General features: G+C 61.9%; 1 protein-coding gene across 9 annotated transcripts in view; it reads left to right on the forward strand.

Annotated features, from left to right (window-relative positions):
• ZMIZ1 (zinc finger MIZ-type containing 1) overlaps positions 1-26994 on the forward strand; it is a 215081-nt gene extending 188087 nt beyond the window's left edge. For 5 of the 9 annotated variants that reach the window (XM_070057907.2, XM_070057908.2, XM_070057913.2 and 2 more), the window contains 17 exons: positions 4479-4593; positions 5351-5568; positions 6205-6403; positions 7315-7605; positions 9856-10038; positions 10796-10873; positions 11457-11631; positions 11926-12067; positions 13583-13793; positions 14809-14914; positions 15863-16023; positions 16830-16897; positions 17191-17259; positions 17542-17786; positions 18783-18949; positions 21617-21880; positions 23220-26994. In XM_070057907.2, coding sequence (XP_069914008.1) covers positions 4479-4593; positions 5351-5568; positions 6205-6403; positions 7315-7605; positions 9856-10038; positions 10796-10873; positions 11457-11631; positions 11926-12067; positions 13583-13793; positions 14809-14914; positions 15863-16023; positions 16830-16897; positions 17191-17259; positions 17542-17786; positions 18783-18949; positions 21617-21880; positions 23220-23327 — 2800 coding nt within the window. In that variant the 3' untranslated portion in view covers positions 23328-26994. The remainder of the gene's footprint in view (positions 1-4478; positions 4594-5350; positions 5569-6204; positions 6404-7314; positions 7606-9855; positions 10039-10795; positions 10874-11456; positions 11632-11925; positions 12068-13582; positions 13794-14808; positions 14915-15862; positions 16024-16829; positions 16898-17190; positions 17260-17541; positions 17787-18782; positions 18950-21616; positions 21881-23219) is intronic. The other 4 variants (XM_051831554.3, XM_089314120.1, XM_070057916.2 and 1 more) reach the window with 2 other exon arrangements.
• The last annotated feature ends 267 nt before the right edge of the window (positions 26995-27261 follow it).

Below are 27261 nucleotides of genomic sequence, written 5' to 3' on the forward strand. Positions count from 1 at the left end.
ACATTTTAACACCCTGTAAAATGCAGCGCGCTGCGCAAGCTCCTCTCCGGGTCTCCCCGCGGGGAGGGAAGGAAGTGAGCCCCAGTAACGGTGATGCTGGAGGACGCTGCTAATGGCTCCCCTAAATTAAAGAGCGGGAGCCTCAGCCCCCGGCTGGCGCGCCATTTCATTAGCAAGAACGCTGCAGCCTTGCCGACGACGGAACTGATCTAGCCGGAGCAGGAGAATTAATTAGGGTCTGACGGTACTCTTCATGGGAATTGGTTATTTCTTCCAGATAAAGTGGTGGTTACAAGTGCAAGGGAAGAAATAACTCAGCCCTCCCCCCTCTTCCTTCCGTGAGTATCGCGAGTGTCCCAGAGCCCAGAATCCTCTTTCCCCATCCTATGCCTGCTCATTTTCTCACGGCCAACTCCACCCGGTACCCCTGAGCAGGTGCACAGACTTGTAAATCATCCTCTCTGTGAAATCTATGGGAAAAGCTGCTGCAGGAATGCCAGAGAGGCCCCTGGTTCTGCTTAGGAGAGTTAGAAAAGGGAGTATGCGGACTGGGCTTTGAGGTCTAGGTAGGAGTTCACCAGCTAGAGCAGAGAAGCCCTAGGAAAGCCTCAGAGGCCACAGCAGTGATAACAGCCCCCCCCCCCCCCATTGGAAGCATAGAAACAAAAGTTCTAAACATCTTCGTTGTATCATCAGGTCAGCACGGGTACCTGCACCGTGGCTGGGCTGGAGAGTTAGAACGTGTTCCTACACTGTAGCCCAGGAGAGTGAGGCCCACGTTACAGATGAGCAAGTTGAGGCTGACTCAAAGGCATGGGTCCCAGGTCACAGAAATCATCAGTGGCCCAGCCAAGGTTTGGTTCCAGAGAGTCTTAACTCCAGAAGCCATGGAGGTGCTCTCTCCCAACCCCCACCCTGTCATTTGCGTATCAGCCTCAGAAATCTCCAGTCCCAGCACTCCCGAGAGCCGCCGGGGTCTGTGCACACAGCCAGGCCAGGCTGAAGCAGGCGACTTGGTGCCGGCGCGGGGAGACACATTTGTTCCTGGACACTCCCTGGAGTTTCTTCACTGTTAACCTTTGACCCCCAGGCCGTGGGCCAGCTCTGTCCCCCTGTGAGCCGCAGCCCCTTGGAGATGTGGCCGCTGAGCCCAGCCAGCAGGGGATCGGAGGAGTGCTTAGCTAAAAGTTGCTTCACCGACTTCTGGCCTCTGGAGGCCACTCAGTCAGTCGTGACAACAGTGACAGCCACCAGCAGCTTTTGTGGCCAAGGATGCTTGCTGGGCACTGCCCTTGGCGCCGGGCCCCTGCTGGACACTAACACTTGAACCTCCCGACAGCCCGAATTCAGGGGTGGGGGCCGCAGCGATCCCCGCTGGACAGATGAGAGCACTGAGGTCTATGGAGTGAGGGCTGGGCATGTCACTTCCCTCTCGGTCACTCTCACTTCCTGGCCCCAGGTGCCGATGCCATGGTCATGGGCACGCTGTTGGTAGGTGGTGGGCACTCAGCGTCACGAGTTCATTTGTTCTTGGTGTCCCTCCCACAGGGAACACAGGGAGGCGCTGTTGTTTAGCAACCCTGAGCCCCATAGGTGTGTGAAGAGGGCTCCTGGGGCAGAAGGAAAAAGGCAGGAGGGCTGTGGGAGTGGGAGGAGGCTGATACGCCAGGGCTTCCTGGAAGAGGTAGCCTCTGGAGGAGCCTGGGAAGAATGAGTGGCTTTCCAGGCCTGGCCGTGTCCCAGGCCCCTCAGGCTGACCCCAAAGGGCTCTGGCCCGGGTGCCTGGGTGGGTGCAGCAGGATGTGGTGGGGGCAGCCTGCGGCATGAGACCAGGCCCTGGCAGATTAGGGGTGTGCAGAGGGGAGCAGGTTTGCAGAATGGGCTTCTTCGACCCCAGGACCTCTGGCCTCCCTGTGAGCAGGGGCTCCTCTTGGACAGGGGAGAGGGGTGGTCTCCCAGGAGCAGCCCTGAGAAGCCAGGCACCTGGGCAGTGGCTGAGCATGCCTGCAGGCCAAACAGTGCTTTTCAGGGCGCAGTGGGGTCCCAGGGACCCTCCTAGCCTCCGTACAATTCCCCCTGGGCAGGTAAGGCAGCCTTTCTTGTTCTGCCAGGGGCCATTTGGGTACTTACAACATTGTTCATGGGCCATACAAAATCATCAGCTTCAAAATCAGCCTGCCATAGACGTAGTGAAGTTCAAGTCCCACCTGCGGCTGCCTTGGCGGGGCCAGACTGGATGATTTCGCGGGCCTTATACAGCCCACGGGCCAGACGTTCCTGCCTCCCTGGTAGCAAGCAGCCCAGGAGCCTGGTTTGTCTGTGGTCCTTGGGCATAGGGCCTGGGTGGCCCCTGGGGAGGCAGGGCGGGTGTGTGGGGCCTCTGGCTGTGGTGGGCCTGTGGGGGCGAGAGCCTGCTCAGTGACAGCATGAGCCATCTCCCCCAGATGACTCACAGCTGTCGGTGCGACTGCCACTTCTGTATCTGCAAGTAGGTACGTGTGGAAGCAGGCCCGCCCTGAGCCCGCCCCTGCACTCATGTGTGCAGTGTATGGGTGCACATCCCACCCCTAAGGCTCGCGCGCACACTGGGTGTGCAGGGACCGTCAAGCCAGCCAGAGGATGCCGGGTTTGGGAACGCTGGTTAACATTGCTACTCACCGGGTTTGGGGGGGGGCAGGGGCGAAACAGGAAGGAGCCGGTTTCCACCCACAAGGCCCACCCACGGGCTGCAGGGCACCTGGGAGCTTGTTGTCTGTGGGCCTCACGCAAAGGGTCCCTGGTGAGCTGGGACCTCCCCACCGAGGTGGCAAAGGAGCAGCTGCTGGTCCCTGGCCCCCGCGGGGCTCTGCTGGGCTCCAGCCTGGTGGCTTCGCGTTCCGAGCCGTGGTCCACTTAGCGTTTGTGACTTGCAGTTGGGAATGGGTCGGGGAGGGGAGGGATCTTTCTTATGCCCACTTTACAGATGAGGAGACCGAGTCTGGGAAGAGCAGAAAAGCAGAGGGTCGCCATCTTCAGCACCACAGGGTGTGTGTGCGCGCGTGCGTGTGTGTGTGTATGTGTGTACATGTGTGTGTGTGTGTGTGTGTGTGCTGGGGTAGGGGCTCTGGCTGGGGGCAGGTAGGGTGGTCAGCCAGCTCTGCACAAATCCAGCGGGAGGTGAAAGCCGTCTCTCGTGCTTGGAGAACTTGTGTTATCAGACGCAAACCGAGTGCCTTCCCTCGCAGTGGGCAGCCTGCTGCTTTGCCCAGAAGCATCCCTCAGATCGGAACCCACCTTGGGAACCCCTGTGCAGGGTGGGGTGGCGGGCAGCGGCCGCGCAGCCCCTGGAGTTGAGCTCGGTGAGCGGAGAGGGGCTGCCCTGGGACGTGAGCGTCCTCTCTCTCTGAGACTAAAGGGCCGCTCCCCTGGGCCCTGCAGGGCCCTGCCCTGTGGCTCCAGGGCAGTTAGCGTGCAGGCCAAGGGGAAGCCCTTGCTTGTGAAGGGGAAGGGGGCTGTCTCCCCAGGCGGGGGGTGGTGGATGGACGGCTCTGGGAGAGGTCAGAGGGAAGCAGGATGGGGGGATGGGGGCAGCACGCAGGGTCAATCATTAAGGGTGTGGACTTTGCTCCTCCGTAAACACCGTAGCCACTGAAGGACTTTGTGCAGAGGGTCTCAGGTGTTTGGGGGGGGGTTGCGGGAGACGCCACAGTCGGGGCAGGGAGCGAGCGGGACAGGCAGGCCTGAGCCCACAGCCACTGCGTTGTCCTGGGCTCAGGAGGAGGCAGGAAGAGACTCTGGGCCTCGCGCCCCCCCGTGGCCCTTGCCTAGAAGGCGCCAGGCAGTTCCGAGGGCAAGGGGAGTGCAGGGGGACCCAGGCTCATTCCCGAAGGCCACGTGGAGTCAGAGCCTGGCACTCAGATGGAGCCTCAGGCCCCGCCGCTGGCTCCATGGCGTGGCCTGCGGACGCCAGGCTGAGGTGAATCGGCCAGCGTGGGGCAGCCCCCGCGGCAGCTGAAGGAGACTCGGCGACTGGCGTACAGCCTGCTATGTCCTGCGAGGTGCACCTGTTCTGTGTCAGGCACCTGACAGGCCTGGGCTGGGGGTGGGGGTCCCCTAGAACGCGTGCAGCTGAGCCTGTGTCCGCCAGCCCTGAGAATGTCTGCTCTCGGCCAGCGCCGCGGCTCACTAGGCTAATCCTCCACCTTGCAGCGCCGGCACCCCGGGTTCTAGTCCCAGCCAGGGCGCCGGATTCTGTCCCGGTTGCTCCTCTTCCAGGCCAGCTCTCTGCTGTGGCCCTGCACCCGCATGGGAAACCAGGAGAAGCACCTGGCTCCTGCCTTCGGTGATCAGCGCGGTGCGCCAGCCGTGGCGGCCATTGGAGGGTGTAACAACTGCAAAAGGAAGACCTTCCTCTCTGTCTCTCTCTCTCACTGTCCACTCTGCTTGTCAAAAAAAAAAAAAAAAAAAAAAAAGAATGTGTGCTCTCTCTCTCTCTGCAGTGATGGCTCCTTCCCCTATGACTCTGTCCCTTGGCAGCAAAGCACCAACCAGCCTCCCGGCTCCCTCTCCGTGGTCACCACCGTTTGGGGAGTGACCAACACGTCCCAGAGCCAGGTAAGAGCCTCTCTCAGCCTGGAGCCTCCGCCATCTCCTGGATTCGGCTCCTGGCGGGGGAGGGCGGGACCCAGCGGTCAGGGCCCCCTCAGCCCAGGGAGCACCTGCACCTGCCTCGGGAGCCGGGCGCCTGGGGTCTGTCCCTTCCTGGTGCCTTCCTGGAGGAGTGGCTTCCAGCTGCCGGTCGGAGGGCCCTTCCTGGCCACATGGACTGTGGTTGGACAGCAGGAGAAGCTCTCGTGCATGATTGGCCTCAGCGCTCCAATCCCGGGGTGGCCCGGAGCGGATTTCATTGACCCCTCGTGCCTTAAACTTGGGACAAGCCCAGATCTGAGCCCCAGGCCTCTCGTCCCCTGGCCTCCACTTCTCCCCCTGCCTCGACAGCAGGTGCACAAGATCCTTGGGGGCCAGCGGGCGCCACTTACCTGAGCCCCCAGAGCAGCAGCCTCTGCCTGCCCTCTCTCTGCCCCACCGGCCACCAGGGGCAGGACCCGCCTCGCTCCCCTTTCCCACAACTGCCCAGGCCTTGGGAGCCGCTTGAGCTGGCTTTGCAGACCCTGAGTACACCTTCACTCTCCACCCTCCGACCCGGAGGCTAAAGTTCTCACCTCTCCACCTGCTTCCCAGCCTTGGCCCTGCTGATGACGGGCGCACCAGAGAGCAGTTCGGGCCAGCCCTCCTCTCTCCTGTGTCTCCTATCTCCCCCGCCCCCTGCCTTTCTTCTTCCCCTCCACACGACCACTCTGTCTGCCCCCAGGTCCTCGGGAACCCCATGGCCAATGCCAACAACCCCATGAATCCAGGCGGCAACCCCATGGCGTCGGGCATGACCACCAGCAACCCCGGCCTCAACTCCCCTCAGTTCGCTGGGCAGCAGCAGCAGTTCTCAGCCAAGGCCGGCCCCGCGCAGCCCTACATCCAGCAGGGCATGTACGGCCGGCCCAACTACCCCGGCAGCGGGGGTTTCGGGGCCAGGTGAGCATCCAGGGGGAAGGGCCCAGTTGAAATCCCAGATCCGTGATCCTGGCCCCAGGCACGCCAGCGAGCTCTGTCTCTGGTCCAGCAGCTGACTTGCAGCGGCCATGCTCTCATAGCCAATGGCCCGTGCAGATAGGAGGGCCGCCGCCTCATTCCTCAGAATGACCCTTCTCTGCCTTGTATCTTTATAAACTGGGAGACATGCAGCTCGCTGCCTCTGGGGACTTGAAGGTCAGCCGGGGGGTGGCGACAGGGCGGGGCAGGGTGACCAGTTGCCCGAGGACTGTTAAGCAGTTGAGGACGATCCGCTCTGGAGGCAGAGCTGGGCCAAAGCTGAGAGTCCCTCTGTCTGGTGGGGGGCGCAGCAGACAGGAGCTCCGGGGACGTGAGGTGGGCTGGGTGCAGACAAGCAGAAGCACCCACCGGCCCTTGACACCCTGCCCTCTTTGCCCAGCACCCAGTGAGGGCTCCAAGATCCCAGCGGCTGGCGTGCCACCTGGTGGCACACATGGCTGCCAACCCCAGGAAGCCCTGCAGCCTCATTGACCTGAGCCCCGCCATCTCCCTCCCAGTGCGAGGCTTGTCCTGGGTTCATCTGTAGACCCAGGCTCTAACTCCGTCCTCTCCCCACAGTTACCCTGGGGGTCCTAGCGCCCCCGCAGGCATGGGCATCCCTCCGCACACCAGGCCGCCTGCTGACTTCACTCAGCCGGCGGCAGCCGCCGCAGCAGCTGCAGTGGCAGCGGCAGCAGCCACGGCCACGGCCACAGCCACAGCCACTGTGGCAGCCTTGCAAGAGACGCAGAACAAGGACATGAACCAGTACGGACCGGTAAGGGCCCCTGCCCATCCTGGTCCAGCCCCGTCCAGCCCGCCAGGTGGACAGTCCCTGGGGAAGTCAGAGTTGGGGTGTTGGTGATTGTGGGGGAGCTGGTGGCTTCAGGGTATGTTTGGGTTTTCTCTGGAGCGTGGAGGGGGCGTGTGCTGGGGTGTGGGTGTGGGTGTGGCAGGGAGGATTTGAGTGCCCGTGTGGGGTGGGTGGCTCGTGTGTGTCTGCATATGGAAAACCAAGTTCCAGATCACTCTCTGGACCTCCCGCTCAGGGGAGAACAGGCTCAGTGTCTAAAGGTGGCCCTGTTCCCCTCCATCCCCGGGTGGCCTCTGACACCAGTGCTGTCCTGGTCGCCCCATCTGAGCTCTGCCAGGGCCCCAGAGCTGCTCCCCTGGGTTTCTGAAGGATGGGGGTGGGGTGGGAGGAGAGCGGGAGCCCCCGGAGGACAGTGAGCAGAAGTAGAAGCTGGGGACCAGCCAGACGCTGTGGATGGGAGCAGTGTTTGCAGCCACAGGGGACCTGCAGTGGGGCCAGGGTTTCCAGACACCAGGATTTTGCCTCATTGGGGCTCCCGCCTCCATCCTCATCCGCCTCCACCCTCCGTAACCCTCCCAGTCCCTGCACCCTTTTCCCTGTTCCCTGCCTGCCCCCCACCCCCGGAAATGCTGCCTGTGCACTGGAGTGACTGCGCCCCACCCCCTAACACCTCCCCAACCCCGAGCGGCATCTTTCCTGTGCGGCCTGCAGAGGGCAGCAGTGAGCCCCAGAGGACAGCCATCCCCTGGGGTCTGGTCCCCAGCAGCAACCACCCAGGAAAGTGCCCCCGCCCCCGCCCCCCACCCTCCCTCCCTGCACTTTCAATGCATGTGGCATTTTATTCTTTTTTTTTTCTTCTTCTTCTCCCGTTGAAGGTCTGTTCCTCTTTCCAGATGGGTCCCACCCAGGCGTATAACAGCCAATTCATGAACCAGCCCGGGCCACGGGGGCCTGCCTCCATGGGGGGCAGCATGAACCCTGCCAGCATGGCGGCTGGCATGACGCCCTCGGGGATGAGCGGCCCTCCCATGGGCATGAACCAGCCCCGGCCGCCCGGCATCAGCCCCTTTGGTACACACGGGCAGCGGATGCCCCAGCAGACCTACCCGGGCCCCCGGCCCCAGTCCCTTCCCATTCAGAGCATTAAGAGGCCATACCCGGGAGAGGTGAGTGTGGCAGCAGGCAGGCGGGCAGTGGGAGGCCTGGGCTGCCAGACACAGGGGCCACGGGCAATGCCCGGCACCACCTCTAAAACCATGGACCAAGCGGAAGGGTCTTGGGTTGGGAGTCAGTGCACCTGGGTTGGAGGCCTGGCTCTGCCATTTCCCACCTGGAAGAACCTGAGCAGGTCCCCCTTCCACTTCCAGTCTTGCTTTATGAATGCCAGTGGCAAGCCTCCATGCAGCCTGCCCACCACCCAGGGTGTTGCTCATGAAGCTCTCTGTCCCAGGCCAGCAGGTGGGGCTGTTGAGCAAGCAGTAGCTGCTGTTCTCACTTCCTGTGCTGGCTTGGGCGCTGGCTGGGTGACGGGCTCAGGGGAGGACTCCCCCAGCCATCCACTGATTCGCTCCCCAAATGCCTGTGGAGGCTGTGGGACGGGGCCAAAGCCCAGAGCCGGGAATTCAGTCCAGGTCTCTCGGGTGGGCAGCAGAAACCCAAATACTTGAGCCATCACCTGCTGCCCCCTGGGGTGTGCACTGGAGTCGGTCGGGAGCCAGACCGTATTATTGCAAGATGGGATACAAGTGTCTTAACCAGCATCCTAACCGTGAGGACAGTAAAGGCTTAAGCTGGGGCCCACAAGGGGATGACGTATAGCAGGTTGTCTAGGACTCAACAAGAATCAGAGAAGGCAGGCTTCCTGGAGGAGGTGTCCACCTTCAGAAAAGAAGTTTGCAGCTACCACTGGCCTATCTGGGTGCTTGGATAAGGGTTTAGTTGTCCTGCAGAATCCCGACCCAGCAGACGTCCCTCGTGAAGCTGGCCTTGCTTGCTCGCTCGCTCCATGAAACCCCTGGCTGAGTTGGGGGCCCCAGCCCTCTGCTTGCACACCCGTCCTCAGAAGGAGCTTCCTCTTCCTCTCTGGCCGCAGAGGCGTGCGTGGCCTTCAACTTGGCTTTGCAACAGTCAGATGGCCAGATGGTCAGGTCCATGCCATTACCTTTCACATCCACTCTGGCCCCGGGCTGGGTGGCTTAGCAACTGCAGGGGCATCCTGAGCTCAAGAGGGGGCCGTCAGGGTCTTCCTCATTGTCCAGGAGGCTGGGTCAAGCCCTGCCCCTGCCCCTGTGCCCCTGCCCCTGGCTGTCCTCAGGGGAGCTTTGAGCTACCGTATCTGCCAGTCCAACCTCAGGACCACCAGCCCCAATGAGATTCCCAGTCACTGGCGCCAGCCCTGCACGTGCCACAGCACCAGGCTCCTGGCTGTCACCTGCCACAAGACTCCTGGATGTTTTTGCCAGTCATCCTCTTCATAGCGTGCTGCTGCTCCCCTGGCCCTGGGCTGTGCCTCCAGGTGGTCCCAGCCCAGGGGGCCTCCACCTCCCCATGGCACACTCATCCTGTGTTTGAACTGTTGGAACCTCAGGGTGGCTTGCATCAGGGCACCTGGTCCTGCCTTGGCCTCTTCTCCAACCTGGTGGGCAGGCAGGCATCAGCCACTTCCATACCTTAAGTGACGAGAGACTCAGTGTCACGCAGAGAGCAGCTGTATGGCCGCCGCGTGAATCCCAGAACATTCTGCAGTCTGGCACGTACCCCCAGACCCTTCATTCATTTGGTGAGCAGGCACTGACGGAGGCCCTGCCCTCTGCCAGCCTCCGGGGCACAGCTGCTAGTTTGACCTGTAAGCCTAGAGGCCCAGGAGAGTGGCACTGTTGCTCTCTGTACATCGCCCCCCCCACCCCAGTGGGGTGGTCTCGGTGCTCCAGCCTGGCTCTCCCAGCCTCTGCCTGGATGGCAGGGGAACTGTGGTCCAGAATTGAACCCAGGGTATGGTGTGCTTGGTGTGGGGGATGGGACAGCCACCCAGAGTCAGCCCCAGAAGGCGCAGTGTCAGTTGTCCAGGTGTCTGCATTCCTTGGTCACACTGAGGGACGTGACCTGGATGCGTGCACTAGAGAGAGGCACAGGGGGACTGGAGAGTGGAGCCCCTCCCAGTGGCCTGGGCGAGTCTCTGCACGTGTCCTTGGAGACGGTTGGGCAGAAGGAATGTCCCTGGGGCTCAGGGCCAGGAGGGGCCACGGACGTCATGGGGTTCAGCCTCTCTCCTTGACAGGTGGGTGCGGGGGCGGGGCGGGGGAATGCCTTTGGCAGGTGGAAACCATGGGGAGGTGGGCGTGCCCTGGCGTTCAGCTTAACAGCTCGGCTCCGTGTCACCTGACGACCTTTCCCTTGACCTTTCTCTGCCACCACAGCCCAACTATGGAAACCAGCAATACGGACCAAACAGCCAGTTCCCCACCCAGCCAGGCCAGTACCCCACCCCCAACCCTCCGAGGCCGCTCACCTCCCCCAACTACCCTGGGCAAAGGATGCCGAGCCAGCCCAGCACCGGGCAGTACCCGCCCCCCACGGTCAACATGGGGCAGTATTACAAGGTGAGTTCCCCCACCCCCACTCCCCGTGGGCACTGAGGGGCGGGCAGACATTCCCGGGTGTCCCCGTGTGCTCGGAGCTGCGTTTCTGTGGCCAGGAGGACTGGCTGTCGTTCCTGTTCTCATGGGCCTCGATGCTTTCCTCTTGCTTACGGATGGCGTGCACAGGAAACGTGACAGGAAGTAGAGCACACTTTGAGAGATCAGGCCCACAGCCCGGCGGTGTCCACACCGCCTTCTGAACTCCTCTCCCTGCCAGCTGCAGTTACTACCGCTGTGATGTTGAATCTTTGGTCACCTAACCTGAATGTGTGAGCCCAAACTTAGACGCTGCAGCGTCCCCTGGGTGTGCCTGTCTCCCTGTTGGACGCTTGGGAGGTGTCTCACTGGTCACTTCTGAAATAGCACTAGGATGACCGTCTTCAGGGATGTGGGCTTCTCCTCCTTCAGGATTCTTACAAAATACGTTCTCGGGAGTAAAAAGACATTGTCACATTTCTCAGCCCAAGAACTGAAGCAGTTTACGGGGGCGTCCGCTGTGGAGGTTGGCTTTTGTGCTCCAGTGTCGCTACCCTCAGCGCTCTTACGTCATAAACTCTCTGGCTGTGTGAAAAGCTGCGGATAGAGAGAGGCCAGCGCCGGCCGCTGCCCACCCTGGCAGCCATGTCCCTGTCCCCCCGCAGGAGCTCCGAGCAGGGAGAGCAGGCTTCTGGCACTTTGCTACCCGCCTCTCAGACTCTTGTCTGTCTTGTTTTCCTAGCCAGAACAGTTTAATGGACAAAATAACACCTTCTCGGGAAGCAGTTACAGCAGCTACAGCCAAGGGAATGTCAACAGGGTACGTGCTGACTTCCGTTCCAAAAGTTCCAACCCACAGGCAGTTGTTGGCATTTCGGGGTGCACACCCTTCCTGCCCCAGCCTCTCAGGACATCTGGAGGGGGTCCATGGGTGGGGGTGCACTTCCTGGTCACTTGCTCTGGGGCACAGACATGCCCAGGACTGAATCTGTTGCCCTGAGTGGGTGAGCTGAGGCCAGGTGTGGGCCTGGCCAGTCCGGGAAGCAAACGAGGCCAGGCGTGAGGGGGCGGGGCCCCTGGGGAAGCCGGCACCTGCTGGGGTGGGTGGGGTGGGGCTGCAGGCTGTTGAGATGTGGGCAGCTGTGCACTCCTCGCAACGTGGACTAGATGAGCCCCTGCCCCTGGAGCCGCAGCCTGCCCAGTGGTGGGGGCATTGCGTCCACCTGACACAGGAGAGGCTCAGATGGAGGGGCGAGGCACTCGCCAAGCCCCCATGTCTCCTGGGGGAGGAAGAGACACACAGCGGGCTCTCCCCTGGGGCGGAATGGGGTGTGGGCCCATAGCCACAGCCCCTTCTTTGTCCCTGGAGTCATAACCTGCATGTGCTTTCTCTCTCCCTCCAGCCTCCCAGGCCGGTTCCTGTGGCAAATTATCCCCACTCGCCTGTCCCAGGGAACCCCACACCCCCCATGACCCCCGGGAGCAGCATCCCCCCGTACCTGTCCCCCAGCCAAGACGTCAAACCTCCCTTCCCGCCTGACATCAAGCCAAATATGAGCGCCCTGCCGCCGCCCCCAGGTAAGGGTCCCACCAGAGCAGTAGGGAAAGGGGGAGAAGAGAGCAGAGCAGCCCCACCCAGAGGGACGGTGGAGGTGGGGGTGGGCCCGCCACAGCCTTTCACACCACCTGCCCGGAGGCTGGGAGGGAGGGCAGGTCCCAGCTGCAGAAGAGGGGACTTGCTTGCAGAGCATGGGGTTGAGTGGGGAAGAAGTGGGGCCTGGCTGGACAGGGGCACGGCCCAGCACCTGCATCCTGCCCACCGTGGGTGGTGTCGGAGCCCACCCAGGCTCACCCGGCCCCCTGCCCACCCAGCCAACCACAACGACGAGCTGCGGCTCACCTTCCCCGTGCGGGACGGCGTGGTGCTGGAGCCCTTCCGCCTGGAGCACAACCTGGCTGTCAGCAACCACGTGTTCCACCTGCGGCCCACGGTCCACCAGACGCTGATGTGGAGGTGAGCGAGGCTGCACCAGGCGCCCGGGTCACTTCCCTGGGCCCCCTGGGGGCAGCAGCATCTTGCTGTCACTTTCGCCTGCTCGGCATCACTGGCGGGACGTCACGGGAAATGTGGAGGCCCTGGGGGTGGATGAACCACCCAGGTGTTGTGGTCCTCGGGTGGGGAGTAACTCACCCAGCCTGGTCCTGAGTGCTGGAACACCCGCATCCCACATTGAAGTGTCCTGGGTTTGAGTTTCACGTCTGCTTCCGATCCCAGCTTCCTGCCAGTGTGTCCCCTGGGAGGCAGCAGATGATAGCCCAAGTACCTGGGTCCGTGCCACCCACATGAGAGACTGAGATATGGCCCCAGGCTCGTGGCCCAGCCCTGGCTCTTGTGAGCACTTGGGGAGTGAACTGGCACGTGGGAAATCCATGTCTCTCTGCCTTTCGGATAAGTGAAAATAAAAAAGAGAGGGGAAGGGTAGCTGGGACCCAGGAACTGGTCATCATGACCTTGAACGTGAGCCCCCATGTTGAGCGTGGTCTGCTTTGATCCTGGGAGTAGGCACTGCCTTCCCCTTTGACAGGGAACTGAGAGCAGATAAGTGAGCTGATGCATGTGAACCCTCACAGCTAGCGAGGGGCCGGGCTGAGACTGGGGTCTGGGTCTCCTGGGTGACAGATCCCATGGATTTCCCTCGCCTGGGTCTTTTGTCCTCAGGCAAGGCTCTGGCTCACCCTGCCTGGGACTGGGGGTGCCGCCCCTGCCCCCACTGCCACCAGCTGCCCAGTGAGCATCTTCAGGGCTAGAGAGGGACTCCTACTGGGCATGTGCACACTCGTCCACTCGCGCACACACACGCATACACACGTGCCTTGCCACTGCCTCCCCTGGGCTGAGCTGGCTACAGCAGTGCTCTGGGAGAGAGCTGGCATGGACAGACATTCAGGATGCTTGGGCTGGAGGGCACGAGCTGGGCTGGGGCCCCCGCTCACCCACTCTCCTTACCTGGGAGTGCCCTTGCCCGAGAGGCCACCTGCTGTCTGCATGGTTGGCCCACATATGTGGGACATACAGAGCCCCTTTGCTGATGCACGCTCGGGGCCTGCCTCTTGGGGTCTGCAAAGCAGAGAGGACTCTGGCCTGGGAGGGCTGCTGCACTGAGGGTCTGGAGACGGCGGAGTCAGCCCCACAGCTGGTTCTGTCAACAGCATGTCCACCTTTGTCCCTGTGCCTCTGTCCTGGGGGACAGCCAGTTAACCTCTGCAGGGGAGGGGACACTGGAGACACAGAGCTGTGGAATGCAGTGGGCGGGAATGGCCAGGGAATGTGGTACAGGGCTGGCCTGTGATTGGAGATGTACAAAGGGCGATTTCCAGGCTGCAAGGGGAGAGCTCGGGCTGGCGGAGCAGCCGAGACCGGGGACAGGGCCCTATAGGACCCGGGTAGTAGCACCCCTCAAGGTGCACTGTCCCCTCACAGAGCCCAGCTGAGCCCTCACCCTCACCCCCACCCCCATCCCCACCCCAGGTCCGACCTGGAGCTGCAGTTCAAGTGCTACCACCACGAGGACCGGCAGATGAACACCAACTGGCCGGCCTCGGTGCAGGTCAGCGTCAACGCCACGCCCCTCACCATCGAGCGTGGTGACAACAAGACCTCGCACAAGCCCCTGCACCTGAAGCACGTGTGCCAGCCGGGCCGCAACACCATCCAGATCACCGTCACCGCCTGCTGCTGCGTGAGTGCCATGGGCGGGCAGGGAGAGCTGCTCAGCCCCTCCTGTAGGTCTCCACCTCCACAGCCAGCCAAGGAGCCTTCCAGAACCACGCGGGGCAGGCATATCAGAGTGCCTGGTTCGAGTCCCTGCTCCTCTGCTTGCCATCCAGCTTCCTGCTAGTGCATGCTGGGAGGCAGCAGGTGATGGCTCAATTGCTTGGGCCCCTGTCACCCAACATGGGAGACCCAGATGGAGTTCTGGACTCCTGGCTTTGGCCTGGCCCAGACCTGGCTGTGATGGGCATTTAGAGAGTGAGCCAGCAGATGGAAAAATCCTTGTCTGTTTCTGTCACTCTGCCTATCAAGTAGATGGAAATGAGTTAAAGGTTTAAAGCAAAGAAGACAGCTACTCTCAGGGACGTACAGGGCCTCTCTGCAGGCTGGAGCCGCTGTGCCCTGGCTTCAGGCTTGGCCTCTTCCTGTTCATACCCAGCTCTGCACCCCCTCTCTGTACCTCTCAAAGCTATATTCTGTTCTTGCCTCATTTGCAAGAAGTATTCATATCCTAACTCCCCTTTGCCCAGACCAGCTGCACTCAATGCAGAGCTAACTCTCGCCCTTCTCCACCCAGCCCTGATGTCCTGAGTCTCGTGCATGTGCATGTGTGTGTGTGTGTCCCTCTAAGAGACCGTGGCCTGGCACACAGAGCTTGTAAGGCGAAGCACACCGTCTGCCTTGCTCTGCTGGCTTCTCTGGGAGACGCAGCGGGAAGAGATGCTGTGATCCTGAAATTGCAAGATAGGCGCACCCAGATATAGGAGGCATAGAACCGCGAATGCTGTATGAGGCTAACAGCGGCTGGCCCAGAGCAGACACAGAGTGGTGACCCAGGCCTGGGTCCCAGGCTCACAGGGGTGCAGGACACACCCTGGCTTCTGGGGCTCTGTCTCCTGCTGAGGCATCCCTGAGTGATTGTGGGAGCCTGGGGGTGGGGACAGAGGCTGGGGGCGGAGCCTGAGCGGCCCTCTCTCCCGCAGTCCCACCTCTTCGTGCTGCAGCTGGTGCACCGGCCCTCCGTCCGCTCTGTGCTGCAAGGCCTCCTTAAGAAGCGCCTCCTGCCCGCGGAGCACTGCATCACGAAAAGTGAGTTGGGTGGGGACAGGGGAGCCAGGCCCAGTCCCGCCGGGTGGGGATGGGGGAGCCAGGCCCAGTCCCGCTGGAGCTCGGGCTGAGCAGGGGTCCCTGGTCACCCCGGACCGACCTTTGGCTCTGGCATGTCACCCCGAGTTGCTGAGCCCGGGTGCGCAGTCTCCCCTGTTGCTGTTGTGTTGCTCAGATGAGTCTGGGTACCGCAGGGCTTGACGGGACTTCTGTGACCTGCCATATACATGATGGCCACAGCAGACTGAAACAAAAAAGGTCGTGCTTCAGACAGGCTAGGTGGGCCTGCTGGAGGAGGTGATGGCCTGAGCCAAGCCTTGAGGACGGGAGGATTTAGAGAAGGAATCTTCACCGGGCGGGGGGTTCCAGACCTGCCTTCTTGCCACAGCAATACCTGCTCAAACTCTGGAGGGAGGGGCTTGGCTTAGAATCCATTTCTTCAGAGGGGGCTGCAGGCGGGGCCATGCCCTGCCACTCTGCTCCCTTTGATTTTGCTCCCTCACCTTGTCTCCTTGACTCCAGGCAGGCTTAGGCTTCCCTTTGCATTGGCGAGGTTTGCACAATTCCGAGCGGAAGCTCCCGAGAGGGCTCCTCGCTGACCCAGTAGATCAGAGCAGTGCCTGGCCGGGCTTCTGTGAGCTTTGCACAGAGCTCCCAGCTCCTAGTGAGGGTCGGGCCTGATACCTGGGTTGGGGCCCCTCAGCACCTCCACACACGACGCTGGGGGAGCTGCCCTCCAGGGCACCTACTGAGCTGAGGCCAGGGCTTGCTCTTGTCCATCGAGGGACCTTGCCAGGGGGTTGTGGGGTGGAGGGGCGGGGAGTCAGAGGAAGGAACCAGTCGTGTTCAAGCCACGGGAGGGAGCAGGAGATGTGCAGACCACACCCTAGGCAAGACCACCCCTCACCTGCCCATACCTCCTGTCCACAGTCAAGCGCAATTTCAGCAGTGTGGCTGCCTCATCAGGCAGCACGACCCTCAACGGGGAAGACGGCGTGGAGCAGACGGCCATCAAGGTGTCTCTGAAGTGCCCCATCACATTCCGCCGCATCCAGCTGCCTGCCCGGGGCCACGACTGCAAGCACGTGCAGGTGGGCCCCCCGAGGCCTGTGGCTGACCGCTGGCCATCAGCAGCCAGCCTCATTCACTCCTTAGCTGGCATGTATCCTTGGAGCGCTGGGTTCCCAGGGGCCTGCAGACAAGCCCTGCCCCCACCGATGTCAGGTGCCAAGGCTGAGAGCAGGCTGCCTCTGCCCGGCTAGCTGCTGTATCCAGGCCCTCGGCCTGAGCAGGTGCAGGTCAGGATCTGGCTGTGGAATAAGTGGCTATCACAATCCGGGTGGGCTGGGCCATGTAAGGGCTGGAAGGCGTTCGCTGGCAGGGCCCGCTCAGGAAAGATCCCCCCGAAGAGTGCAAGAACCGGGGCCTGAAGCGTGCAGAGGGGCCATCCTCTTGAGCTCCACCTGTGTAGCCAGCTGGTTCCCGAGGGCTTCCTGATGGGGCAGGGGGAGAATGTCTTGGGCACGATGGCTTTGTCCCCTGTGCCCTCTGCGCCTGGGCTGCGGCTGTCACAGGGTCGGAGCAGTGCGTGGGCTGCAGCACAGGGCTTCCCAGAGGACACTGGCTCCGGGGTGTCTGGGGCATGGCAGGTGGCGCCACAGATGCACGGATGCTGCAGCCAGCCAAGGCATTCTGGAGTCAATGTGACCGCCTCCCGTGGGGCTGCAAAGAGTGGTGTGGCTTTCACCCCACCCAGCCTTAGCCCTGGGTCTCTCCCACTCCCTCTCTCCCTCCCTGGCAGGGAAGTCGCCCTGAGGGCCGCCAAGGCAAGGCCAGGCGGTTTCCGTCACTCTTGGTCTCACCTGTCTGTCTGTCTGTGTGTCTCTGGCCTCTGCAGTGCTTTGACCTGGAGTCCTACCTGCAGCTGAATTGTGAGAGAGGGACCTGGAGGTGTCCTGTGTGCAAGTGAGTGACGCCGCCCATGGACCACAGAGGGATCGGGCCCTGCTGGCTTCCCCCTTGCCCTGCCCTTGAGGGTCCAGCCCCTCCACCTGCCCTAAAAACAAAACAGAGGAGCCTCGCCTAGCAGACGGGCACAGGTCCCCAGGGCTGTGGGCGGCCCCTTTGGATCCAGCCATCACCTGTCCTTCCGACAGTTATCAGCGGGGGGGCGGGCCCTGACTGACACTGGGGAGGACTGGGCTGTGTGTCTGCCTTTGGGTCCAAAAGCAGAGGCTAAGCCCCCTTTCCTTTTCCAGTAAAACCGCTCTCCTCGAGGGCCTGGAGGTGGATCAGTACATGTGGGGGATCCTGAATGCCATCCAACAGTAAGTGGGCCCCAGCTGGGGGCGGGGAGGGGGGCAGCAAGAACGCAGCCTGCATTGAGGGAGGTTAGCACTCGGACAGCCTGACCCAGAGTCCTTGCCTCCCTGGACTTAATCTTGGGAGCTTCTGGGCCTAGGCACCAGTGAACTTTCCAGAAGAGACTAAACTCAGCCAGGGCAGGAGGCTGACCCTGCCACACAGCTGCTCCGTGGGAGGGAGACCTTGGGCCAGCATCGCTGAGCCCAGGCTCTGCCCCCTGTGACTCCCCTCCCACCCCCCTGCAGCTCCGAGTTTGAAGAAGTCACCATCGACCCCACGTGCAGCTGGCGGCCGGTGCCCATCAAGTCGGACCTGCACATCAAGGACGACCCCGATGGCATCCCCTCCAAACGCTTCAAGACCATGAGTCCCAGCCAGATGACGATGCCCAACGTCATGGAGATGATCGCAGCCCTGGGCCCCGGCCCATCCCCCTACCCACTCCCACCTCCCCCCGGGGGCACCAACTCCAACGACTACAGCAGCCAAGGTGGGTGAGGCCAGACTGGGCCCAGTCAGGGCACAGGGCTTCTGCGCTGATGGTAGCAAGTGCAGAGGCAGGCCTGACACACTCCCCAGAGACAGTCCCTGGATCCCGGGTCCTGGGAAGACGGCCAGCTTAGCTGGGTCACGCAGCCACTGTCTCCTCCCCAGCCATTCTCCTCGGGGCTGCTAACAGCACACCCCCCAGAGTTCTGGGCCCCTCCCCAGGCCCCCAGTGTTTTTCTGAGACATCTGTGTTGTCCCTGTCCCTTGCAGTTTTCCCACCCTCTCAGGGACAGAGTGCAAGCACCAAGAGCCACAGCCTTTGGCCACCAAGATCACCATCCCAGGCTCTTAACTCTCCGGCGCCCTGACCACGCTTCACCCCTAGTGCCACTTGGTTCCTCCCTCGAGCACAAGGTGTGGCAGGTGCCCCAGCAGGACCCCGGGTCTTAGGTCCCCAGGCAAGGAGAGGCCCAGAGACCTTCACTCACTTTGCCCAAGTCCCACAGCGTGCCCAGGGCCCCAGCTCCCCAGCATGCTGACCCACCCGCTGGCCCTCGGCATCGCCTTGCAGCAGAGCGTGCAGAGGCCAGACAGCTGCTGCTGCTATTGTCCTCGAGAGTCTGGGCTGGGGCTTTGGGCTTGGTTCTTCCCACTTAACCAAAGGTGGCCTCACAGGGGCAGATCCCATGAAAGCTAGCTTTGGGTTCGGCCCAGTTCCGTGTCCTCTGCTCCCTGCAGGAGCCTTGCCCGCCCGCTCTCTCCCCTCTCTGCCGCTCCTCCTCTGTGATAGAGCGGTGCACGGCCTGGGGTGCCCGGGACAGGGCGAGGCTGTCCCACTGCTCCTTTGCACAGCCCAGGCACCTATGGCTGCGGGCACTGATGCCAGACCGGCAGGAGGCAGAAGACCTGGCTCTCGATTTCACACACCCCAGGCTCCCTGGACGTGACCGTCTTCCCTCTGGCTGAGCCTTTCTCCCCATCTCATTCCCTCCCCCAGGCAACAACTACCAGGGCCATGGCAACTTTGACTTCCCCCATGGGAATCCCGGCGGGACGTCCATGAATGACTTCATGCACGGGCCCCCCCAGCTCTCCCACCCCCCGGACATGCCCAACAACATGGCCGCCCTCGAGAAACCCCTCAGTCACCCCATGCAGGAAACTGTGAGTACCTCTTCCTCGCCCCTCGGCCTGCCCACCACCCCTGGCCCCCTGCCCCCACGCCCCAGCCGTGCTCTGGGGCTGACAGAGGCAGAGGGTTCCTCCTGGGACCTGTGTGATGTGGGCACCCTGGCTCCCTCCCAGGCAAAGAGAGGATGAGACTTGGGTCTGGGACTCAGGAGAAAGCGAGAGGCCCGACAGGCTGAGCTGTGAGCTCAGCTCTTTCCCCAAGGGCTTCAGGGACCATGGCCATCAGGGAAGCCTCGGGCTGCTCCTGGCCACAGGCACACACTGGCATACCCTCGCGCCGACTGCACCTTCTTCCAGCCACCCAGGGTTTTGTCCCAAACCCAGGCCCTTACTCCCCCCAGGTCTGATTCTTGAATTGCTAGCAAGTCTCCTTTTCCCGCAGGCGGTCCCTCCAGGGCCCCTGCGCCCTTGATAACATGCACCCCCTGTAGCTGCGGGAGCCCCCCTGTGCCAGCCCGAAGCCTTCCCGCCCCGCGGCCCCGAGAGCAGTGGGAAGAGACCCAGCTGTCCTCCACAGTTCTCCTGTGAGCACTGGAGGAGCCCGCTCAGTGTAGCCAAGCTCCGGGGCAGGCTTATGCCCAGTGTGCTCATGGATGGCGGTGCCTGGGTGGAGGGAGAGCAGCTGGGGTTTGGGGAGAACAGAGGCCCAAGGGCTGCTTGTCTGATGGCTCGGGCACTTACCTTCGTGGCAGCAGGGCCAATCTCTGAGGTCCTAGCAGTGGGCCCCAGGCTACAGCAGCCAGAGATGGGCTGGTAGTGATGGGCAACAGGCTTAGGGGCCAAAGAAGCCCGGGAAGACGTGGCGTCTGCATTATTCTGCACACACCTGACGCTGCATAGCTCTGCCACTGGGCCCAGGGCTGTCCTGTGGGCCGGCGAGAATCTGCCTTTAGGTGAGGGACACTACACTGCTTCCCCGCGAGAACCCAGGACAGCAGCCTGAGCTGTGTTCCAATGTCTGCAAGTTCTTCTCCACCCTGTGGGCGCTCCTCTCAACCCTCATCCTTAATCAGAGCTCCCAGGACCACCACATCCCGTGCCTGAGTGACACCCAGACCACCTCCACACCTCTGACCCCCCAAACTGCACACAGCAGCAGGAACGCCGTGTACTTCCTGTCACCCACAAGGCTCGCTCCTGCCTCTGCTGGCCTCGCTGCCAGGGTTCCATGCACAGTCAGCCCGTGGGTTGAATTAAGAGTCGCCCCATGATGCTGCCTACGTATGTCCTGTCCTGTTTTGCTTTTGAGCTCTTGCAGAGTACAGCTGTGCCAGGTGGGGTGGCGTGGTCACAGGTAGACCTGCACCCCGCCTGCCCAGGTAAAAGCAGCCTGGCCCCCCGCTGAGCGTGTGTGCACCAGGGGTGGCCAGAAGACCCTAACCAAGCACTGGTGTCCCCAAGGCCTTGCGTGCCAGGCAGCAGATTGACAGGTGTCTCAGCAGAACTCAGAACGTACCTACCCTTCTGGGCTCTGAGACATTTCCAGCCAGTGTCAGGATCAAGGCGACAGCCTGCCCTGAGCTGGGCTGTTCACAGCGGTGGGGAGCCCCTCGCTGCTCCCCCAGGGCTGGGTCGGATGTCCCCACGCACAGATGGGAGCCTCGAGCTGGCCGGTCACTGGCAGCTGTGGTAGCCCCTTAGGTCATCCCACACATGGGATCCCAGGGCGCTGTGCTGCCTAGGGCTGTGTTGGGGTGGAGCCGTGCAGCCTGAGACAAGGCCTGGGGGACAGCTTTGGGAGACACAAGAAGAGGAGCCGGGGTCTGGGGAGCACCGCGGGGGCACAGTTGCCTTTTCCATACTTGGGGGGGAATGGACGCGCAGGTGTTTTCTGTGTGGCCCAGAAAACAGGGCAAGGCCGAGGGGAACTGACCGGGGCCAGGAATCCTCCAGTCTCCCCACTGCTGGTTCCATGGAGTGGCCTGGTGTGACCCCTCCCTGGTGGAGTACCAGGCTGTAGCCTCTCCCCCATAGTGGTAACTGCCAGCTGATAGTCACCAGCCCCAGGCTCCGCGGGGAGCCCCTCCGTAAGTCCCCTGGGAGGCCTGGAGGTGCTCAGATGTCCTTGGCCACCCCAGCCGGCCCTGCTCCACCCCTCTGCACATGCGCAGAGTCCACGCCAGGCGGCAGGCTCTCAGGGCCTCAGGCGCCCAGCGTCGCTCCTCCGGCAGGGGCCCTGTTGGGGCGCTGGCCCCGTCCCGAGCTGCACGCCCGCCCATGCTGTCTGTCCGTGTCTGCTCCCCGCCACCCAGCCGGCCCGGCGGCCTGCACCTGTGCCGCCCCGGGAACATGCCCATTTTGCTTCTCCATCCTGCCCTCGCTGTTGTTCGTTGTGACGGTGTCCGGGGCGGGGAGGCGGAGCGGCAGGGCCGGCTCCCAGTGTCCATGCTTGTCTCAGGGGGGGCCCTCCTCCCCATCCCCCAGGCCTGGGAGGCTCCACACAGCCTCCGGGAGGAGGCTCCTGTGTGTGTGTGTGTATGTGTGTGTGTGTGTGTGTGTATGCGTGCGTGGAGCTGTGCAGAAGGGGCTGTGCTGGGGGTGTGTGCTGCCCCGGATGTGTGGGGTTTCGTTTCTCCAGGCATCCGTGGCTGTGCCGCGTCACCTCACCTCTCTCTCTCTCCCGCTCTCTCCTCCTCGCAGATGCCACACACTGGCAGCTCTGACCAGCCCCACCCCTCCATACAACAAGGTTTGCACGTTCCACACCCCAGCAGCCAGTCAGGGCCTCCATTACATCACAGTGGGGCTCCTCCTCCTCCTCCTTCCTCCCAGCCTCCCCGGCAGCCGCCACAGGCCGCTCCCAGCAGCCATCCACACAGCGACCTGACCTTTAACCCCTCCTCAGCCTTAGAGGGTCAGGCCGGAGCGCAGGGAGCGTCCGACATGCCGGAACCTTCACTGGATGTAAGTTGGGGTCACCACTCGCCAGGCCTGGCGCCGGGACCCGCCCAAGAGAAGGGGGGGGTGTGGTGGGTGGGCGGCGGGCGGGCCCCAGCCAGTGCCCTCTGGCTCCTGAGCCAGGAAGCCCCGCAGCGTGCAGGTGTCACGGAGATCCCCAATGCCCTTGGCCACTGCCCTGCCCCCTAGTCCTGGCCCACCTCACACGCAAGCCCCCACAGGCTCCCTCGGGCCTGGGGTCCGGAGGCGGCAGTGGGCGGCCCGTGCCCCTGCTGCACCCTCCCGCCCCATACCTTCCCCCAGGTTGAGCTTGCCATTTCTGTGTCTGCCACCCGATCTGGCCCTAGGCAGGGGAGGGGCTGGAGTGACAGGGCCCCTCTGTCTGTCTCACTGGTGTGTGTCTGTCTCCAGTTCTCTCGTCCACCTGTCGTGCATGCTCTGCTTCCGCTTGCTCCATCGCTCACTCCCAGGTGCCCCCGTGGGGGAGGGGGTGGTGAAGTCAGCCTCGGGGCATAGCCGGGCCAGCAGGTGGGAGCCGGCGCCCACCTTGAGGCCTGAGCCATCTGGCAGGGGCCACTGGATGATGGCGGCCTGGTGGCTGGACACAGCTCTTGTCCCTCCCTCGCCTGCCCTGCCCCTGGGAGCCCAGCCTGTGCCCAGCCCACACCCCTCGTGTTGCCCTCCCTCAGCCACTGGCGTCCCCCTCGCAGCCCCCACGCTGTCACCCCCAGCCCGCAGCATCTGGGAAGCTTTGTGGTGGGCAGGGCTCAGTGTGCAGACCCGGCCGAGGGCGCTTTGAGATCCAACCAGGAGGCTCCCCTGTGAGACAGCAAGAGGCCAAGGGCCACGGGGCAGAGGGAGGGGCAGTCTGCGGCCTCCGCCAGCCACAGAGCCACCACAGAGGAGCCAGCTCTAGGGAGAGGCCCCGGGGTGCCGGGAGCTGCAGGGACCACAGCCCCGCCCCTGGTGCTCGTGCGAGAGGCCTGGCCGTGTGGCTCCTCCCGCAGCGGCTCATTGGCGTGGGCCCAAGCTGGCAGAGAACACCCAGCAAGACAAAGCCCCCCTGCCCTGACATGGGGCCCTCTCAGCTCCTCTGGCCTGAGAAAGGCCGGTGCAGCTGGGCCAGGCACCCATCCCCACTAGCGTGCAGGGAGCGTGGGTAAGACCCTGGCAAGACGCAGTGGCCAGGCTGTGTGTGGTGGCCGCTGGCCAGCCCAGCCCCAGATGCAGCACTGTCAGCTCTTCCTCTCTGGGCTGGGACCCTGGGGACACCGGGGGGTTGGGAGTACGTGGGCCACCTCCTAGACGGCCCATCAGCTGGACGTCTGTGCGTCTTCTTTTCTAGCTCCTTCCAGAACTCACAAACCCCGACGAGCTCCTCTCCTACTTGGACCCCCCTGACCTGCCAAGCAATAGTAACGACGACCTCCTGTCTCTCTTTGAGAACAACTGAGGGCCCCCCACCCCGTCGGGGCCCGCCCTCCCCACTCAGCCTCCTTACCCTGTCTGTCCCACACACTTTTCCTCCCCAAGAGCCCTCCCCTGCTGCAGCCTCGGTGTGGAGGAGGCGAACAGGGCACCTCGGGGAGGCCGTGTGGATCTGCAGCCTGCATCCTGCCTGTCCGCCTGGGCTTGGGCCCACGCTCTGAGCAGGCCCCGAAGACGACCCCCTGAGGGGGACCCGGCCCAGTGAGCGGTGCACCTGACTACGGCGGCGGCGGCAGCAGCTTCAGGTGCACCTGCCAGTGCTCCCAAGGTTCTTCCATTTTCTAGACTGTAGCCCTGCCTCCCTGCTTCCTGGCCCAGAGCCTCCTTCGAGTGACTACAGAGCCTGAGAGAAGGCCTCCCCAAAATCCAGGGAGGGGCCCAGACCTAGGAGGAGCAGTGACAGCTTGTGGCAGTGAGATCGGTCTGCCCACCACCACCACCACCACCACCACCGAAAAGCACAAACCTCTGGGAAAGAGAACATCTCTCGGGGGCCAAGGGTCATCGGGTTGACCCCTGACCTCTAAGCCAAGCCACCCTGTCAGCACTCTCAGACAATGGAGAAAGACATGATTCTGTGTTTGAGAGAGGGTCTGCCCCTCTTGCTTGGGCACTGGTGGGAAAGGGGCCCGGGGCCTCCCCGCAGCCAGGACAGTGCATGGGGGGACCCTGTGACCTTTGGACTCAGACCAGGGCCAGGCCTTGGAGGGCAGAGAGTGCGTGTGCATGCACCCAACAGACAATGCGTCCTCCGGTATGGCCCAGGGCGCCCACCGCCAGCTGCAGTCAATCTTGGAGCTTTGCTCCAAGCCACTCCCCGTTTGCAAGTGGCGACAATGGTGTTGGACTTGGACAGAAAGCAAATCATTTCTCTCCGTGTGTTCTGTTTCCAGTCCCCACCCGCCTCCCCTGAGATTGTGCCGCGGGACAACGTGCTTCCCTCTGTGTCCTGGTTGTCCCCGTCCAGCCCAAAAGCGTGGGGAGCAGTGGCAAGGCAGGGAGGCACATGTGCAGGCTTGGTAGCCAGGGACCCGGTTTGGATGTCTCTCCGGCCTCCGGACAGTCCGGCCCCTGCGCCCAGGGCTGCAGCCCGTCTACCACCGTGTGTGTGGGACATCCCTGCGGGCATCCCGTGGTGTTCTGTGGCAGCTTCGGACGCTACCCTGGGCTGCCAAGCCTCGTCTCCCCTCCCCTCCTCTCCGTGTCCACCCTGACCAAAAGCCCAGCCCGCACTCCTGCTCGCCGCAGCGGGAGCAGCCTCCAATCTGCCCTTTGCCGCACGGCTCTGTCTGGCTTTGCACTCCCTGGAGAGCGTGTCCCCGCATCCAGTTGGTTCCAGGCTCATCGGTGCCCCCCGAGCCACGTGGCCTCTGGTGATGCCGGGTTGTCCGGTCACTTGGGTCGTGTCTATAAGTTCTCTGCGCCCTTTCCTGCTGCTGCCTGGGGTCTTCCCCTGGCCTCCCGTCCAGTGCCAGTGTCCCCGGCCACTGTCTATTGCCCCGTCTCCCCCTGTGTGGTGGGCGGTCCCCAGCACTCTGTGGATTGTACCGGAAAGGTGGCCCCGGCCGTGGACTTCCGTCACCGCAGACGGCACGAGGGTCTCTGCAGGAGCTGTTGTCCCCGCCGCCACCATCCCCTCCCCGGACCTTTTTTTTTTCCTTTGTCCCGTTGTCCAGGTTTTTCCAAATAGCGTTCAGTATGCAAATCAATTATTTTAAGAAACGCTTTTGTAAATATCTTTGTGAATATTTTAGTATCGTCTTTGATAATATTCAACATTTTCATGACCTGGTTATAGCCTTTGCTGGTGTTTTTAAAATACCCTGACTCAATGACAAAAATGGAGTCCTCTTTTTTTTTTCTTTTTTCTTTTTCTTTTTTTTTTTAAAAAAAAAAACAACAAAAACAAAAAAGCAACCAGGGCTATTTGTACAGATGAGGGGCACCCAGAGCGAGTGGCCGCGCCGGGGACTGGGAGACCAAGCAGCCGCCGTCCAGCGCCGGCTCCTGTCAGCGGGTGGGGACAGGATGGAGCCAGGGGTTGTGGCCTGGCAGCTGGCCGCACTCTGGCTCGGACCATCTGCCCCATACAGACTCATGGATGCCTGCCTTCAGAGTTTGTGCTCCCTGCCGTGGGGTGCTCGGCCCCAGAAGGGCCTGCCTGGGGTCTGTGCTGGTTCCTACCCGGCTGCGCCCAGACCTCTCTACAGCTCGAGTCAGAGTCCAGACGCTCCCTGAAGCCCGGGCTCCTGGCACCTGCTCTAGCCATCTCTGGGCTTGGCACCTGAGGTTGGGCCCTGGGTCACCTCCCAAGCAGGCCTCCACCAGCAAGTTCATCCAAGAGCCTTGCTTCCAGCTGGCCCCGGCCCGTGGTGCCCGAAGCCCGCACTCTGGGGGTATACTCCTCCCAGGGTGACCTTGGAGCCAGGCCAGGGTGCAAGGGAGGTATGGGAGAGCGGTGGGAGGGGGTGCCGCCGTAGGAGCTGGCAGGAAGGGGGCCGCATCCATCAGCAAGGCAGGTCTGAGCCTGGGAAGAGACGTCCAGACCCTTCCAGTCGGCCATTTGGAGCCATAAGTCACTTCAGCAAAAAACAAGGCCTCGGCAGGCCACCTCGCCTTGACAAGCATCGATCCAGCCCACGGGGACGCCTCTGCCGCCACTCAGCCAGCGAGAAGGCAGGAAGCGCCGAGTGCAGGCGATCACCCCATCTTCTTGGTTTGAAGCTTTATCTGTGTGTCATGTTCCCTGTAGCCATTTTATTTTTGGAAAACTTGTAGCCCTCGCTCCCTAGTGGAAGCCCTCACCCCCAGCAAGCTCCAGGCCTGCGCCCCCACCGGGGCCCTGGGCCTGCCCCACCTGGATAGGGACGTGTCAGCAGCATGATTCAAGGGATGTGTGTACATATGTAAATGAGAAATAGACATGTCAACAGATGCATTCATTTCTCTCGGAATGTGTATTGTTTTTATTTTACGAAACAAAAAAAGGCTTGGAACTCCATCTTACGTGGAAAAACTAGATCTCGTTTGTTAGTGTTTGTGAGTTCTTCGCATCTGTCTCACTCATGTAATATAATCTGACCCTGTGTGGAAAGGGTTTGTTCTTTGTTTTTTATTTTACCTACATGTACTATTTAGCTTCGGTGTATTAGTCCTGCCACCTGTGTACTTCTAGGGTGCTATGGAAATAACGAAAAGCAACGGGGATTTCAGAAGAAAATTGTAACCAAATTCATACTTTGTATAATTTTTGATACCATGATCACAGGTGATTGACACGTTCACACATGCACACGCCCACCAGTGCAGATGAAGTGACCCCCACAGGAACCCTCATTGTCTTTGTACATTGTGTACAATGCAATCATTTCATACTCTCGACTGGTCGGAAGACTAATTGTGATTTCTAGTCTTGCAAAGCTGTATGTAGTTAGATGATGTGACAACCTCTAATATTTATCTAATAAATATGTATTCAGATGAAACCTGTATATTAGGTGTTCATGTGGTTATTTTGTATTTAAAGATCAAATTATTTGACTATTGCTAGGCATTTCTATACTCTGTTGTAACACTGAAGTATCTCATTTGCCCATGTTAATTTTTTTCTAAATAAATGGACAAAAAACGAAGGTTTGGCCGATTAGCTGTTTTGTGGACGTTAAGCACTGGTTGGGGTGTCTTGCTTTCATGTGTCAACCACCACCCCCGCCCCAGCCCCCTGCACACACACACGCGCCCCAGAAAGCCGCTGGGTGCTCTGTGTATTGAGTCCCAAGAGCCCCGCCCCTGGTGGCCGCAGAAGAGGCCCTGGAACCTGGGGCGGGTGGGTGCTCAGAGCCCTGTGGCTTTGCTGCCTTCATTGTAAGACCCGCCCCAGGCCGAGCGGTGGGCCCTGG

The sequence above is a fragment of the Oryctolagus cuniculus genome, chromosome 15, assembly GCF_051225735.1.
Source record: "Oryctolagus cuniculus isolate XC-2025 breed Fujian yellow rabbit chromosome 15, ASM5122573v1, whole genome shotgun sequence".
Taxonomy (NCBI): Eukaryota; Metazoa; Chordata; class Mammalia; order Lagomorpha; family Leporidae; genus Oryctolagus; species Oryctolagus cuniculus.